The sequence below is a fragment of the Motacilla alba genome, chromosome 13 (genome assembly GCF_015832195.1).
Source record: "Motacilla alba alba isolate MOTALB_02 chromosome 13, Motacilla_alba_V1.0_pri, whole genome shotgun sequence".
Classification (NCBI taxonomy): Eukaryota; Metazoa; Chordata; class Aves; order Passeriformes; family Motacillidae; genus Motacilla; species Motacilla alba.
This window is the reverse complement of record NC_052028.1, coordinates 7,947,364-7,961,193: the sequence shown is the minus strand read 5'-3', so window position 1 is coordinate 7,961,193 and position 13,830 is coordinate 7,947,364. Positions and strand designations below refer to the sequence as shown.

Genomic DNA, 13,830 nt, shown 5'->3' with positions numbered 1-13,830 from the left:
ATCAGAATATTCAGCAAAGAGAGGAGCAGATGCTCAGAGAATTCTCCATGTGGAGGCAGTCTCCATTCAAATTTAGATCAGATCAGCTGTGGCCACTGCTACTGCTGGCTGCTCACCTAAACCATGTTGAAACATCCATACCCCAACAGGAACCACTGCAATGGATGCATTCTTTGTGGTTTTGGCAAAGGACTATGTAAAAAAAAAAATCAGTGTGAAGTATAAGCCTTGGAGGAAATCCTTGCCCATGGCACTGTTGGGACTGTGTTAAAAACCATGTGTGTCAGAGCTACCAGGCCAGTTCAAGATCTTCACAAGCAGGAGTTCTCAAATCAACACTCACAGGCACTATCCACAGCTTGGCCAGTTTAGCAAAACCAGTGTCCCACACATGGTTTGGTGTTTCTCACTCACTATTAGACCATCCTGCAGTGGACTCAGTGCTGAGGAGTTATTTCAAGTTCCCAATAACTGTTAGATCAGCATGGACCACCACACACAAATGAAGAAAAACCTCTGAGAAAAGTTTCTGGAACTTATCAAACTGCACAGGCTTTTTCAGAGGAGAACTTAAGTAAGTACTAACTAGAAATACTATTTTATATGCTGTAATGTATTGTTTACTGAAGCTATTTTAAATTATGTTAATGCCCAATATAATATAAAATTATTTCCTATCAGTTATTGACTGCAGCTAACTTCATTTAATAACCCACAACTGCAGCTTTCAAATGATACAACATTTATGTAACTAGGACAAAAGCTTTTTAATAAAGAATATACTACTTTGCAACTAGCAAATTTAGAGACCACAAAAAATATGTTCACTAGGAGCAACTAATAATGTATGTTGCTCCATTTGACCATAATGTTGTTAAAATGGTGTCCCAGAGGTTAAAATATTAAATGTCTGTGATTTGTTTCAAGTATTTCACCCAAACAGATTAGACTTCATGAAGCAAGAGCATATTTGGAGACAGCATCTCACCACTGACTGTTTTAAAGTTATAAAAGACTGTGCAAATGACTAAGCATGCTCTCTTAAAACACAGCAATATGTATCAGCTGTTTTAAAATGAATTTATTTAAGGAAGTTTACAACAGTATCTCACATAAACCACTCAGCTACAAAAGAGCTCCTCCCTCCTGCTTGCTTACATCTTTAAACCTCCCCAGCCAGGTGAACTGAAGATACTCACTGAATGTGACATGATCCTTTGTCAGTCCCTTTTTCCTGCTGGGGTACAAATTCACAGTTGGGACCTGAAGAACTTGACTCATTCTGTTTTGTTGATGCTGATGGGCTTTTGTGGTTTGGCCAATTGATCTCATGGGCACTGGAGACATTTCGGAGGATTTTCCTCCTCTTCTCTCACTTAAATTCTTTGTCACTGTTAGGGAAAAACTTCATATAAATATCTAGTACTTTCAATTGCAGGATTATTGCAGGACAACCATCCAGACAAAGGAACCACTGAATAAAGAAGATAAATTGTATTTTAAACCATTTCTAGTCCAAACACGATGATCCCATCACACTGAAGATGATGTGTGAAGAGCTTTTAAAAAAAGCCCTGAATTCTTGAAAGTGTCATCGAGGTACTTCATCAAAAGATCAAAAGATGTTGTTTATTTCTACCACAAGCCTGTATTTTAAACGTTTGCATGCAAGGTGCAATTGCATAACAGCACCTCTTTCAAAATCAGTTGTTTTTGCAACTGACATCAAAAGTTTCACTAGGTGGCACAAGTGATTTACAGCACAGGGCACTGCTTCAGCTTCTGCTTTAATCACACAACAATTCACAGACTGCTCCTCATCTGATTTCTCATGAAATTCTGTCGGGAGACTCTGGACTGCAGTGTCACTGCTGCTCATCCCTACCACAAGCAAGGGCAGAAGCTTATTACTGAGGTAAGAAATGGGGAAGCTGAACCCCTGAGTGTGGGTAATCCAACCAAGTGGGGAGAGACATTCCCAGACAGGTCAGTGCTCTTGTTGCACCAGATTTAATAGACGAGGGGCTGGCAGCTCCCTCATGCCACACATCACTGCTCTATTCTTTCTCCCAGCTCTGTAACAAGGATAATCTCACCTGGATCTACTACCTGTGGGTTTTGGGGCTTAGGGCTTCTTCCCCAGTTTTTAAAAATGTTACTTTTAATAATATGCCAATCTACCACCTATTTATTTGTATATCCACTTAAACTTCATTTTCCTTTCTGATGTTTAAGAAAATATGGACTTGATTTGCCTAACTACATAAAGTAGAACAGTCAGTATATATTCCCTGTTTTTACTTTCAAATATCTATGGCTAGCACTGTGCATTTAAGATTTTAATTTTTTTTTTTTAAATAAAAAACAATCTGATAACATTTATGTTCTTCTCTTGGACCTGGTATCCATGATTGCACACAGATCATCTAGAAAGAGTTCAAACATGAAGGATTTAATGATTTTAAAAAGGGAGTTAAATGTGGCCATTTCCAGGTTTCCTGCTTCAGTGCTACTTAGAAGTAAATGCTAAAAGAAAATTTGCATAAGACAGCATCTTAGGGAATAACAAGGATTTGCATTCTTAATACTGTGTAACGGCAAGGACTTAAAATTTTATCTTCAAGATGCCATCTCCTAGTCATGCTTTGAACTTACCTCATCAGAGATAAAACAGTATTTGAAGACAAAAAAAAGCTTTAAAATGCTATATTTGGACGAAAGACAAGCAGGAAACATAATTTTGTTTAGCATGGTTGTTACTCATCTATTTTGAAACAAATCTGTCTTTCAAGAAAGTGAAAACTGCTAGAGTATCTAAATAAAACACAATTATAACTCCTATTTCTAAATAAAAATTTACTGAACTGTGTAAGACAGCAGGTCAGACAACAGTTTGTTTGACAAGAGCTCAAATTATGAGAGCTATCCTGCTGTAGTCCTCAATTTGTGACTGTCAAGCCATGACAAACTCATCAGTCAATATTGACCTAACTTCTCCTTCTCAACAATCTTCATTTATTCTAAGGTGTAATCCATTGCAGTTTCTATATTGATTTTGTCTCTTTTCATTTCTTGCTGTTCATATGGTAAAGACTACTTTTATCCTTCCTAGCTCTGTGCAAGGACAGCAGGGCACCAGCAGAGCTGATGTGCTATTGGATTTCCTGCCAGACTGATGGAAAGACACACAGCTTTAGGAACTAAAGGTCAAAATCAAAAACATCGCAGAAATTTTTTGAGCTCAACCAAAACATGAACACACACGCTGCCTTGCTGAAGCTCTCAGTACATGAACTGACAAAACAACCAGTATTCTCTCCTTGGATGAAAAGTTTAAGAGTACTTTTAGAGAAGAACAGCCTTTTTTATAAATGCTACAGATCATGCTGCTGTTCTAGCTCACCATACTTACAAGTGCTGTATGCAGGCTCACACTGAAGTGACAATATCTGGATCTTCTCTTCGTCTGTCTCCACACTGAGGTTGGACAGGTACTGCTTCACCTTCCTGGCCATCTGGGCATCCTCATAGAGCTTCTTGGCATTCAGCAGCGAGCTGCGGCGGGCACGCTTCTTGTGAGCACCTCCCTGCACGTCCAGCATGTTCGAGTTCATGCTGCCCTGGCTCAGAGACCTACGAGAGAAAAGAGCAAAGCAGTAAAGGTTCAGTTCTCAACAGCAGCAAAGAGCTACAGCAGCATAGGCCAAAGCAGATTAATACCAATCATCTTCAGTTAGGGCTAGTGCATGCTGATGCAAATGAGTTAAAAAAGATGAACAGCATTAAAACAACACTTGTCTTAACATATTTGGGTAAATTGAAAGCAGGGATTTGAGCCTAGAACAGGACTGCCTATGGAAATGTGGAGCTGGAAAGAACAAGGGGCAGTGCCGTGTGTGGACCTCATTCAGCTCCACTAATGAACCCCAGGCTTGTGCTGCAGGACCCGCAGCTGACGACAAGAAACGGCCTCAAGTTGTGCCAGGAGAGGTTTAAATTGGACATTAGGAAAAACATCTTCATGGAAAGGATTGTCAAGACCTGGAAGAACCTGCCCAGGGCAGTGGTGGGGTCAGCATCCCTGGAAGTGTTCAAAAACCACATGTTTAAGGCACCTGAGAACATGGTTTAGTGGTCAACATGGTGGTGGTGTTGGGTTGATGGTTGAATTTCATGATCTCAGAGGTCTTTTCCAACCTTAACAGCTCTATGAATTCAACTGGAGATTCTAAAAGTGGACAAACTTGGTAATTCTGTTTAAGGAACTGGGTACCCACTGTGTGCATCAGGCTTACACAGAAACTTCCAGCACTTCGCTGAGCAGAGGAGTGAGTGACCACTGCAATCCTCTTAGAAAACTGAGCTTCTCATGATGGTTAAACAAGGGGCAAATTATGTTAAATGTACAAAGTGCATCTGATTACACACTTCTTTCTTCAATTAACTAAAAACATTCACAGAAGAGCAGCTCATTAAAAAACATATCCCAAGAAACGTGAGGAAGGCAGTGATGATATATATACACCCAGACATGTACAGACTTGCATCTGTGAAAGAGGATGCTCTTCAATACTCCTAATTTTGAGCTCTCAAATCTATCAGTAACTGAAGCAAAAAAAAAAATAATACTGTAATTGTTAAAGAACTTGAGTTACTCTCCCTGACAGTCACTCCTATTCACACTGCAAGAGAGACCAAACAACTGATCAGGGTATAGTTTAAACACAGTCACCTCTGTTTCAACCGCCAAAAGTCCTACAGCCAACCAGTTCTGATGCATTTTTAAATAAATAGGGATCACAGTATAAGTCACAGGTAAATTCTAATGGAAAATGTCAAAGTTGCTCAAAACTGGGTTTGTGTGGGGATTTTTAAATATTCAGATGAAAATTTTTAAAGCTGCATGAAGACATTTATCAAGATCTTGTGTGTTTACAGAATCAAAAGTGGCAGAATAAACAACATCAGGCACAGAAGAGCCATAATGGCCAAAGGAGTTGGAATGAAACATGTTGTTAGAGAAAATCCAAGGAATCAAATAAACTGAGCTTAGAAAATAAATGTTGGAAAACAGCTGACTGCAATATTTTCAGACATGTTAAATAAATCATTCTGAGAGAAAATATAAGCTTAAAAGCTCTCAGCAATTTATAGCTTAATTAAATAAAAAAAGTAATGTTATTGGAGACAAGTAGCAGCAAAAGGCATGATGGAGTGTTCACAGCTATTCAAACCAAGGGGACACTCCTGGCTCTTGATGGATAAGGACAAAGCTATTCTAAGATGATCAGGAAATTATGTTTATTTTAAATTATAGAAATATTTTGTTGTTTATATACACACTGATTTTTTTTTCAAGACTGGATTTGACTTTTTAAGGCAATTTGATTCATTTTCTTTTAACAATTATTTTTCCTTATCCCCTTGTGTCCACAGTAATTCCAAGGGTTAGAAATGACAGTGGCTCCATGGGTCCTGGCTATTTCTCCCCATGAGCTGCCTTGTGAGCAGTTGATTATTGAACACCAAATGCTGCCAGCCAAGGGCATCCACACCAGCGTCAGGGACCAGTATCCAAACCTGCTAAGCCCAGTGTGACCAGCCCAAGCCCTGGCACTGTCCCCCTTGCTGCTATGCAAAGGCACACAGGTAACACACAACACGTAAAATACGGCTGCAATGTCAGTCTTAAAATCACTGCCCTGGGCCAGGCAGGAATTTCCCTGGCCGACATCAGAACTCTCATCTTTAGTCACTCCATGATCCAGACCTCACACAACCAACACTCCCAGGAGGATCAATGAGGATTTTGGTGCAGGAAATGTGAGATACATTTTAAACATATGCTAAAAATAAATACTTTGAAGGTTGCCTGAAGACAAACCTCAGGGAGGAAATTACTACATCATTACTACAATTCAAAGTGCCTTCATAATTGAAAATGCAGAATGGCTTCAACTTTTCAGTTACATATTAAAAGGCAAGTTACTTATTTCATTTACTTCCCACAATAGTTTGCCTTCCATTATAACTACACAACAAGGTTTTTTTAAATGCACAAAGCCAAAACTCAAACAACTTATCTACTACACAAAAGCAACTCAGAATTCTTATAGCTGCAGTAAAATGTTGGCTGTAACCCCTTACTCCTGTTTTCAAAAAAACATGTATTGCAGGGTTAATAAAATGCATGCTGTATTTCAGATGCATGCACTAACGAGGAGGATGCAGTATGTTAAGAGTTGCATAATCTTTATTTATCTTAGTTGCATTCAGCTCTACACTTACCCCAAACTTCTCCACCTCTTCTTCCTGTAAGCAAGAGCCATATACATTGAAGCATGTATTTGAACAGAAAAGCACAGGAAAAAAATAAAACAGTTGAGAGTCAGGAAGAAAGATGTAGACAGGAAAGAACAGAAAAGAAAAATCTCTATACAGCCAAATTCTTCTCAAACAATAACACAATGTTTTCATGAAATGCAGGGGCAAGACTCGACAAATACTTTGATATCTATCAGTTTTTGTTTAACCTATGAATTGAAAAATTCAAACTTGCATTAATTTATTTTCTGTAAGTCAAATTCAAATTTGATGAAGTGCAACTCATTCATATTGCAGAAAATGGGATTAAATTAATTTATTCTTTGCCTGTTCAAAGTGTATGAGGAATCATCACTACCAATATTCAAGTTTTTGATATTGTTTTCTCTTGACTGTTGGCTGGAAAACAAGCCAGTTGCCAAATACACCTCGAAACCCTAGATGCTCTCAGTAATTGGCAATGAACTTGTGAGCAAGTCTCATGTTACCACTAATACAGACTTTTCTTGTTGATTTTTCATCTTCAAAAGCATTTATTTGATGCTCCATAACACAAACTGAGAGATCAAACATGAGAGACAATGAAAATTAATATAAATTACATGAAAACATGGAATTATTTTCTTTTCATCTTTGGCACTATCTCTAATATTGGATGCCTAAGCAGTTTAAGGCAGTGTGTGTAATTTAAATTACAGTCATTAAAATGTGCTCTGTAATCTGAAAACACACTAAAGGTAACTATTTACTATTAAATTTATTTAATGATTAGACTTCATGAGGTCTTAGGAAGTGCATGGGCCATCAGGGAAACTTATTTATGGACTAATTGCAGCTGTGAATGCCAAAGTTTCTGAAAACAATCACAACTTCTCAGTAAATGACTTTATAATTTTATACTAAAAATGTAATCTTGCTAATTTCTATCCAGCTGTATAAAAATGAATCTCCACTGTGAAACAAAGTAACATTAACAAGGATCTGTTATTTTTGGCTCAGACTGCGCGGTTTTTAGAGTCACAGAATCACAGAACAGTTTGTGTTGGGAGGGACCCCAAGGTTCATCCCCCTACACACCTTCCACTAGACCAGGCTGCTCAGAGCCCAGTCCAGGCTGGCTTTAAATTCCTGTACTTGAAAAAAAGAAACATCTTTCCTAATAGCCAGCCTTGGAAACAAAAACCAGACAGAACTGGTGATCCTCTGTGAATCCTGACCACTGGAATACCACAGGGAACTGAACCTCTCTGCTCCTATAAAGGCCCCCTATCCTTGCACGCCCTATTTCCTTCCACTGCACAGATGTAACTGAATTCAGAGAATCACAACTGCACAGGAGACTGGAATTTTGAGTGGATGAAGCACACTTCACCCAAAAACTGTCCCCTGTGTCTCCTACTTGCCCTACTCCCTCCAGGGTGTTCAGAGAGCTCTCCTCTGCTGGGGTGCACACACATATGGGCAGCTCAGGAGAGCGTTTTGCCATTTCTGAAGTCAGAGCCACGTGGCTGCTCAGCTGTGACCCAGCTCCCTAAGGGGGCTTGTCTGGCCCATCAGTTTGAGGCACACAGTGCAAGGAGTGAGGCCACCACCCACCCCACAGACACCTACAGGGTCAGGACCCTGCACGGACACAACATCAGAGCCACTGATGCTTCCAGTTCAGCCAGCGGGGAGAAAACAGATGCAGGAAATAATTCATTTCCACTAAATAAAATCTGGAGCTAATCAGCACCAGATTAGGAGTTATGTTGTTTTTATTCTGCACTTTGTTAACACCAAGCCTGGTTATATTCAGCATCAAGATAAAAAGAAAAAAATAAGAAAAGTAAGCCAAGAAAACACCCTCCACCTGCTGAAGCCTGAACATATCAACATAATGTAGGTGGAACAAGCTGTGCTTAGAACAAATAAAAAATATTTAGTTTGAATTTAATATGTTTTTAGTGAGGTGTTGTTTTGAAACAGCATTTCAGATCTATACATCAGTGATTTAGGTACTTTTTATCTCTCTCTCATATCTAAATATTGTACCCTGTAATATCATACCTCTCTCAAAGCTCTACTGACACTAACATTTTATTTGGCAGAAGTACATATCATTAAAACTAGAACTTATTCTTCTGTGCTTTTTAAAGGCAATAAATTGGTTTATTAGTCATTCAAAGCAGGTCTGGGAAGCATCAACTGTTTTGCCATAATTTGATAAAGGCTGTGGTTTGATGGCAGATGTCAATGATGAGGTACACAATGAAATACCAACGTGCTGATGCACACTGATCCCCCCACACTGAGACCCCTTAAGGCTGCTGCCCTTCCCAGTGCACACCTTTGTCTGAACATCACAGCTGGATCCATGTTTGCAGAGGTCATTCGGACAACTTGGCGGATTTCTTTGGCAATCATCCGGAGCTTCTCAAAATTTACCAGGCCATCCACTTTAGAATCATTGCCTACATAATTGAAACACACACATATGGGAAAAAAAAAGAGTTATAAATATTTCTGAACAGCCACTGTGCTTCTAGTTCTTCCCTTGTTACCCTTCTCCCCTCCCTGTCCCCCAGTCAACACAATTTTTTAAATCAAAGGAGCAAGAACACAGGATGTTCTCTCAAAACACTAATGGAATCAAACCCATTTGGACTACCCTATATTCCTTTAGTAATCAATTTCTAAAGTAACAACTGTTAGCAGGAGAAAAAAGGAATAAGTAAACTATGCCCAAATTCACTCGCATAAAGTCAAAATAATATAAATACAAAAATGACATTAACAACATTTGCATTAGGAAAGAAGTTCAAATGGTTCTGAACCATCACAACCAAGAATTAAGCATATTTGGAAATGGTTCACCTCAACCAGCTGTGAACAGGACTTTGTATAAAGGGAACAAAATAGAAACATTTAAACAAAATCCTTTGAAAATGTTGAAAGCAAGAGTAGGAGGTGTATCTCTGTCACAACATGGAATGAAAGCCTGGAAACATTACAGCAACAAGTTTTTTGTAAGAGAAAATATTTGAAGTAGTGTAGCTACCAGACAGCAAACTCACCTTTGCTTCCACCCTAAACCTTAGGACAGCTGGGGAGGATTACAGCATTGCTTTCAAAATATTAAAATATGCATTTTATTTTGAATTTTTGTCTAGGACCAGTCTCTTCCATTAGGCATTCCCAGTTCTATTTTATTTTATCCTACAAAGGCTCCCTCAAAAGCATCCTACTGGGGCAGCTTCGTTAGACACGTGGACACACTGAGCACTGAAGAAAGAGCTGAAGTACATTCAATGCTTCATTTATTTTCTCTCTGTTTGACATTACCTTCATGCAGAAATGTGATATCTTTCTTGACAACAGGGAAAAGTGGGATAATTGGAGGCTGCATGCTCTGGCTGCTGAGGATGTTGCGATATTTTGCCATGTTTCGAGATGGATCAAAAAGATCTTGAAGGTCTCTGAGGTGCTTTTCATACTTGCTGGGTAACTTTTCCCAAGTGCCTCTGAGACGAGCTACGGGAGCAAGATTTAACCCACTGCAAGGCAGAAATGTTTCATTATTAGCTGTGAGTGGAATCGTTGCCTTTCAGAAGGAAATGAAGGGTTGGAGGGGTGTTTTAAGGATTAAAAATGGCTTTCCCAAGGTTAACTGTGAATCTGGGTGAATAGCAGGCTACAAGTTCATCACAATAACCCTCTGCTCTTTAAACTGGACTGGTAAAAACCATGACTGCTCAAGGTACAAATTTCAAGTTACTGCCAAAACAGTATCTCTGTAACACAGGACTGACATCTATTTAAGAATCCTGTAAAAATGCCACGGTAAGAACAAAAATGGTGAAAAACGCATGAGGTGAACCAATGACTGCACAGAAAATGAGAGGAGTACAGAGCTCATCCCAAGCAGAAGTGGCAAGACTTTAGAAAGAAATTCTTCCTTATGAGGGGGTGAGACCCCAGCACAGCTGCCCAGAGAGGCTGTCGATGCTCCATCCCTGAAGTGCTCAAGGACAGGCTGGATGGGGCTTGGAGCAACCTGGTGCAGTGGAAGGTGTCCCTGCCCACAGCAGGGGGTTGGAATGAGATTATCTTTAAGGTCCCTTCCAACCCGAACCATTCTGTGATTCTCTGACTTCAGAGCTTCAGACAAGAGCACTTGTAAATGAGCAACTGACTGAGAATTGGAAGCAGCAGATATGCTAAAAATTTTCTGTGCCCTCATTCCCACTAAGTAAAAATATATCCAGAATTATTTGGATGCAAAAACACCCCATTAAATAAAAACATTTAATAAAATAAATCCACCCTCCCTATCATAATTTGTCACCACCTATGCTCAAGGAATTCTGCAATAATTGCAAAGTCCTCACCTTTGCAGAACTGGAAAGGGATGTGCTCCAGCATTGCTTAGCAAATCCAGAGCCACACTATCACTGAATTTGCTATTCTCAGATTTTTTTTTTCCAAAAACTTATTTTGTATTTGGTTTATTTTTTAGACAAATTTCTCTCCATGCTATGTCAAACAAAGCCTTCTCTGACATAAAAAAATCAAACACATGCCAGCCCACAGCTCCTCTTTTCCACGCTACATTGGGATGGTTATCTTCCTATTTCATGAGACACATGGCAGCAAACTGCTGGGCAGGACAAGGCAAGAAAGAAAACCCCTGTGCCAAATGCTAACAAAAATATTCTTCTGGAAATAACACTAAAACAAAAACTAACTTATTTGCCACTTTTTTTTCCCTCAGACAAAAGACCACTTTAGTCATGGCCTGATTGGACTTAGATGAGAAGCAGAAAGAGTAATTTCCTTACCTAGAATAAACCATGAAAAATTAGGGAGCAGAATATAAAAATTAGAATCAGTATCCATGTGTGTATTCCCACATCACGAGCAGCCACAGTCTCAATGACTGTCCAGTACCCTTCACAGAAACTCATGAATTATTTAATGACTAACCACAAGCCAATACATTTGATGAACTGGTTAGACATGGAAGAAAATATTTTAAAATGGTGTTTTTAATAATGCTGCTGGGATACAGCACAAATCCAGATCTTTGTCTGATGAATCACAGTGTCTTTTTTCCTACAGTAAAGGCTGGGTGTAAGATAATTGCAAATACAGGAAATGATGAACTCATGCTGTTAAAGCAGCAGCATTCAGTATAAATCAGAAGAGAAAGCTTAAATGTGCAACTGAAGAGGGGAAAAAATAAAATAGAGAAGCAAGCAGATGACAGGAAAGAATGAGAAGGAAAATGAAACCAAAAGAAGACTGATTTAAGGAAGTCCTTACAATGCAAGGAAGAAATAAAGTAATCTCATCATCACATATACAACTCAGTGCACCCTGGAAAAGTAACAGTGACTGACACAAAGAAGGGAAATTGGGTGCCAGAGTCACAGAAAATGACACAGTGCTCAGACAGGTTTCTGCAGTTCATCAATCACACAGTGCTTTGTACCCATCTTCTCTTTTCCTGTGAGGTACCAGTGAAAAAGAGACTGTCACACCTAGCACCGCAACAGGACTGAAGAGTTGAGGTGACAGTGCAAAGGCTATGGTGACAATCCACCTCTGACCAGTCTGGCTTTGGAAAACCCCCCAGCCCCAGCTGTAGTCTGCTCAGGATATTCCCATTTCTTTCCTTTCTGTTTGGATTACCAGAATTGCCTGTGACAGCACCGATCAGATCTGAGAAATGGGAAGTATTTTACCTTATCACCGCAAACATGGAATTGAAGTTCTTGCATTCTCGACAGTGGAGAGCAATTTTAATGAAATGCTTAATAATCTTCATTCTTTTGAGCTGGTTGGGTTCTGCTAAAATTTCCATGGCAACCCAGAAGGTCTCTTGATTTATGACATCCTCAAACTGTTTCAGGTGAGCATTCCCTGTTTTGGAGTCCAGCTTGTAAAGGTCATCGATGTACTCCGTCGGCTCGATGTTGCGGAATAATTCAAAGTCCCGCATGGAAAGCTGAGTGGCCACCTCAATGGTGCTCAGCTGCAGCAGGGAAATTTGGCTCTCTCGGAGTAGCTCTTGAGCATCCTCATCTGAGCATAAGGTTTCTGTTTCCATATTGTTTTTCAGATAATACCTGAAGAATAATTGAGGAACGACGACACATTAGAGATGCTCTTCAGAGGGTTTGTGAACACAAAGACATTGAACTATACCAATCACTGCGAGCATTAGAGACAAGAAGGGACAACATAACCTTGTACTTCAGTTAATGTATGTACTTCAGTTAATGTAAAATAGCACCATTACTTAAGTAAACAAACAGTCCAAAAGCTCTTTGTTAATATTTTTACACTGTACTCTGTAATATGCTGTAGTGCTCACCTTTTCCATTTGTAAATTCAGCTGCGAAATTGCATTTCAAAAACAAACTAGTTCTGAGAAATCTCCTGTTAATGTATTTCTACATTTCTTACACAAATTTAGTGTGGGTTTTTTTCCATAAATTTACTGTGGCATACTATTATTTACATGATGCACAGAGTATTCAGGAAATGAAAATGTATCTGGAAAATTCATTCCATGGTCCTAGGTAAATCACTTTCAGATACACAAAAGTTTATTACTCATAAATTCCCTCTGTTGCCTAGCAAAGACAACTACAGGATATTTTACGTTAATAAACTTTCTTCTGGTATGGGTCAGGTCATCAGATAAAACCAAAGCACTTAACATTTCAGAAACATTCAGAACAGTTTACTTAAAAATGGAAGAATTTATCTCAGGTTAGTATCAGTTCATTGCAGCATGACACTGAGAAAGAAATTAATTGTATTCTTTAATCCTCAAGTACATGTGAGAAGTGTCTAAACAAATATAACCTTTCTCTCTAAGTGTAAACCACTATATACATTATCTTGATCTGCTAAATTTAGCTGCCATCAAGCAAGCTTGCTTTAGGGAAGGATTTAGGGAAGGATTTAGGGAAGGATTTAGGGAAGGATTTAGGGAAAGATTTTTGGGTGCAGAAGAGGAAGGTGATCCAAAGAGAGGGACGTGTGCTTCCAACAGACACCTGTCTATTTTAAGTAAAACACCTCTCCCTGATGCTGGGCTTAATTATCATGGAGATCTTTTCCAGTACGTTTCAATCCTGAAAGCCAAATAAAAGCCAAGCAAAACAAGGAATATTCACCGTCCATTGAGCTGGATCCTGTCGGCCAGCTTGGAGAACTGATCCGGGAGGCGCCGCTGTTTGATGACGCCCTCGGGGCTGACGGACACCTCACACAGGGAATAGGTCTCAGGGGCTCCTGTCAGGTTGAACTCATGGACAGCATGACTCACCACCTCCTTTGCTGTAGTGTCTTTGCTGATGATGATGTAACAGCTCTGCTGATCTGCTTTGAAAACTCGTATCACTTGATCTGGAATATCTAAAAAAAGAGCATAACACCTTTAATGCGTGAAGTACTTTTCCCTTGAAAAGACACAAGGTCACTTGGAGAGACATTTTACAAGGGCATGTGATA

The 13,830-nt window shown here is 39.3% G+C and overlaps 1 protein-coding gene across 13 annotated transcripts in view; it reads right to left on the bottom strand.

Moving 5' to 3' along the window:
• RAPGEF6 (Rap guanine nucleotide exchange factor 6) overlaps positions 1–13,830 on the bottom strand; it is a 123,570-nt gene that overhangs the window by 15,874 nt on the left and 93,866 nt on the right. For 9 of the 13 annotated variants that reach the window (XM_038149959.1, XM_038149968.1, XM_038149964.1 and 6 more), the window contains 7 exons: positions 13,494–13,734; positions 12,051–12,434; positions 9,649–9,860; positions 8,654–8,777; positions 6,289–6,312; positions 3,413–3,633; positions 1,200–1,391 (listed from right to left, as the gene is read on the bottom strand). In XM_038149959.1, the coding sequence (XP_038005887.1) occupies positions 1,200–1,391; positions 3,413–3,633; positions 6,289–6,312; positions 8,654–8,777; positions 9,649–9,860; positions 12,051–12,434; positions 13,494–13,734 (1,398 nt within the window). The remainder of the gene's footprint in view (positions 1–1,199; positions 1,392–3,412; positions 3,634–6,288; positions 6,313–8,653; positions 8,778–9,648; positions 9,861–12,050; positions 12,435–13,493; positions 13,735–13,830) is intronic. The other 4 variants (XM_038149962.1, XM_038149963.1, XM_038149966.1 and 1 more) reach the window with 1 other exon arrangement.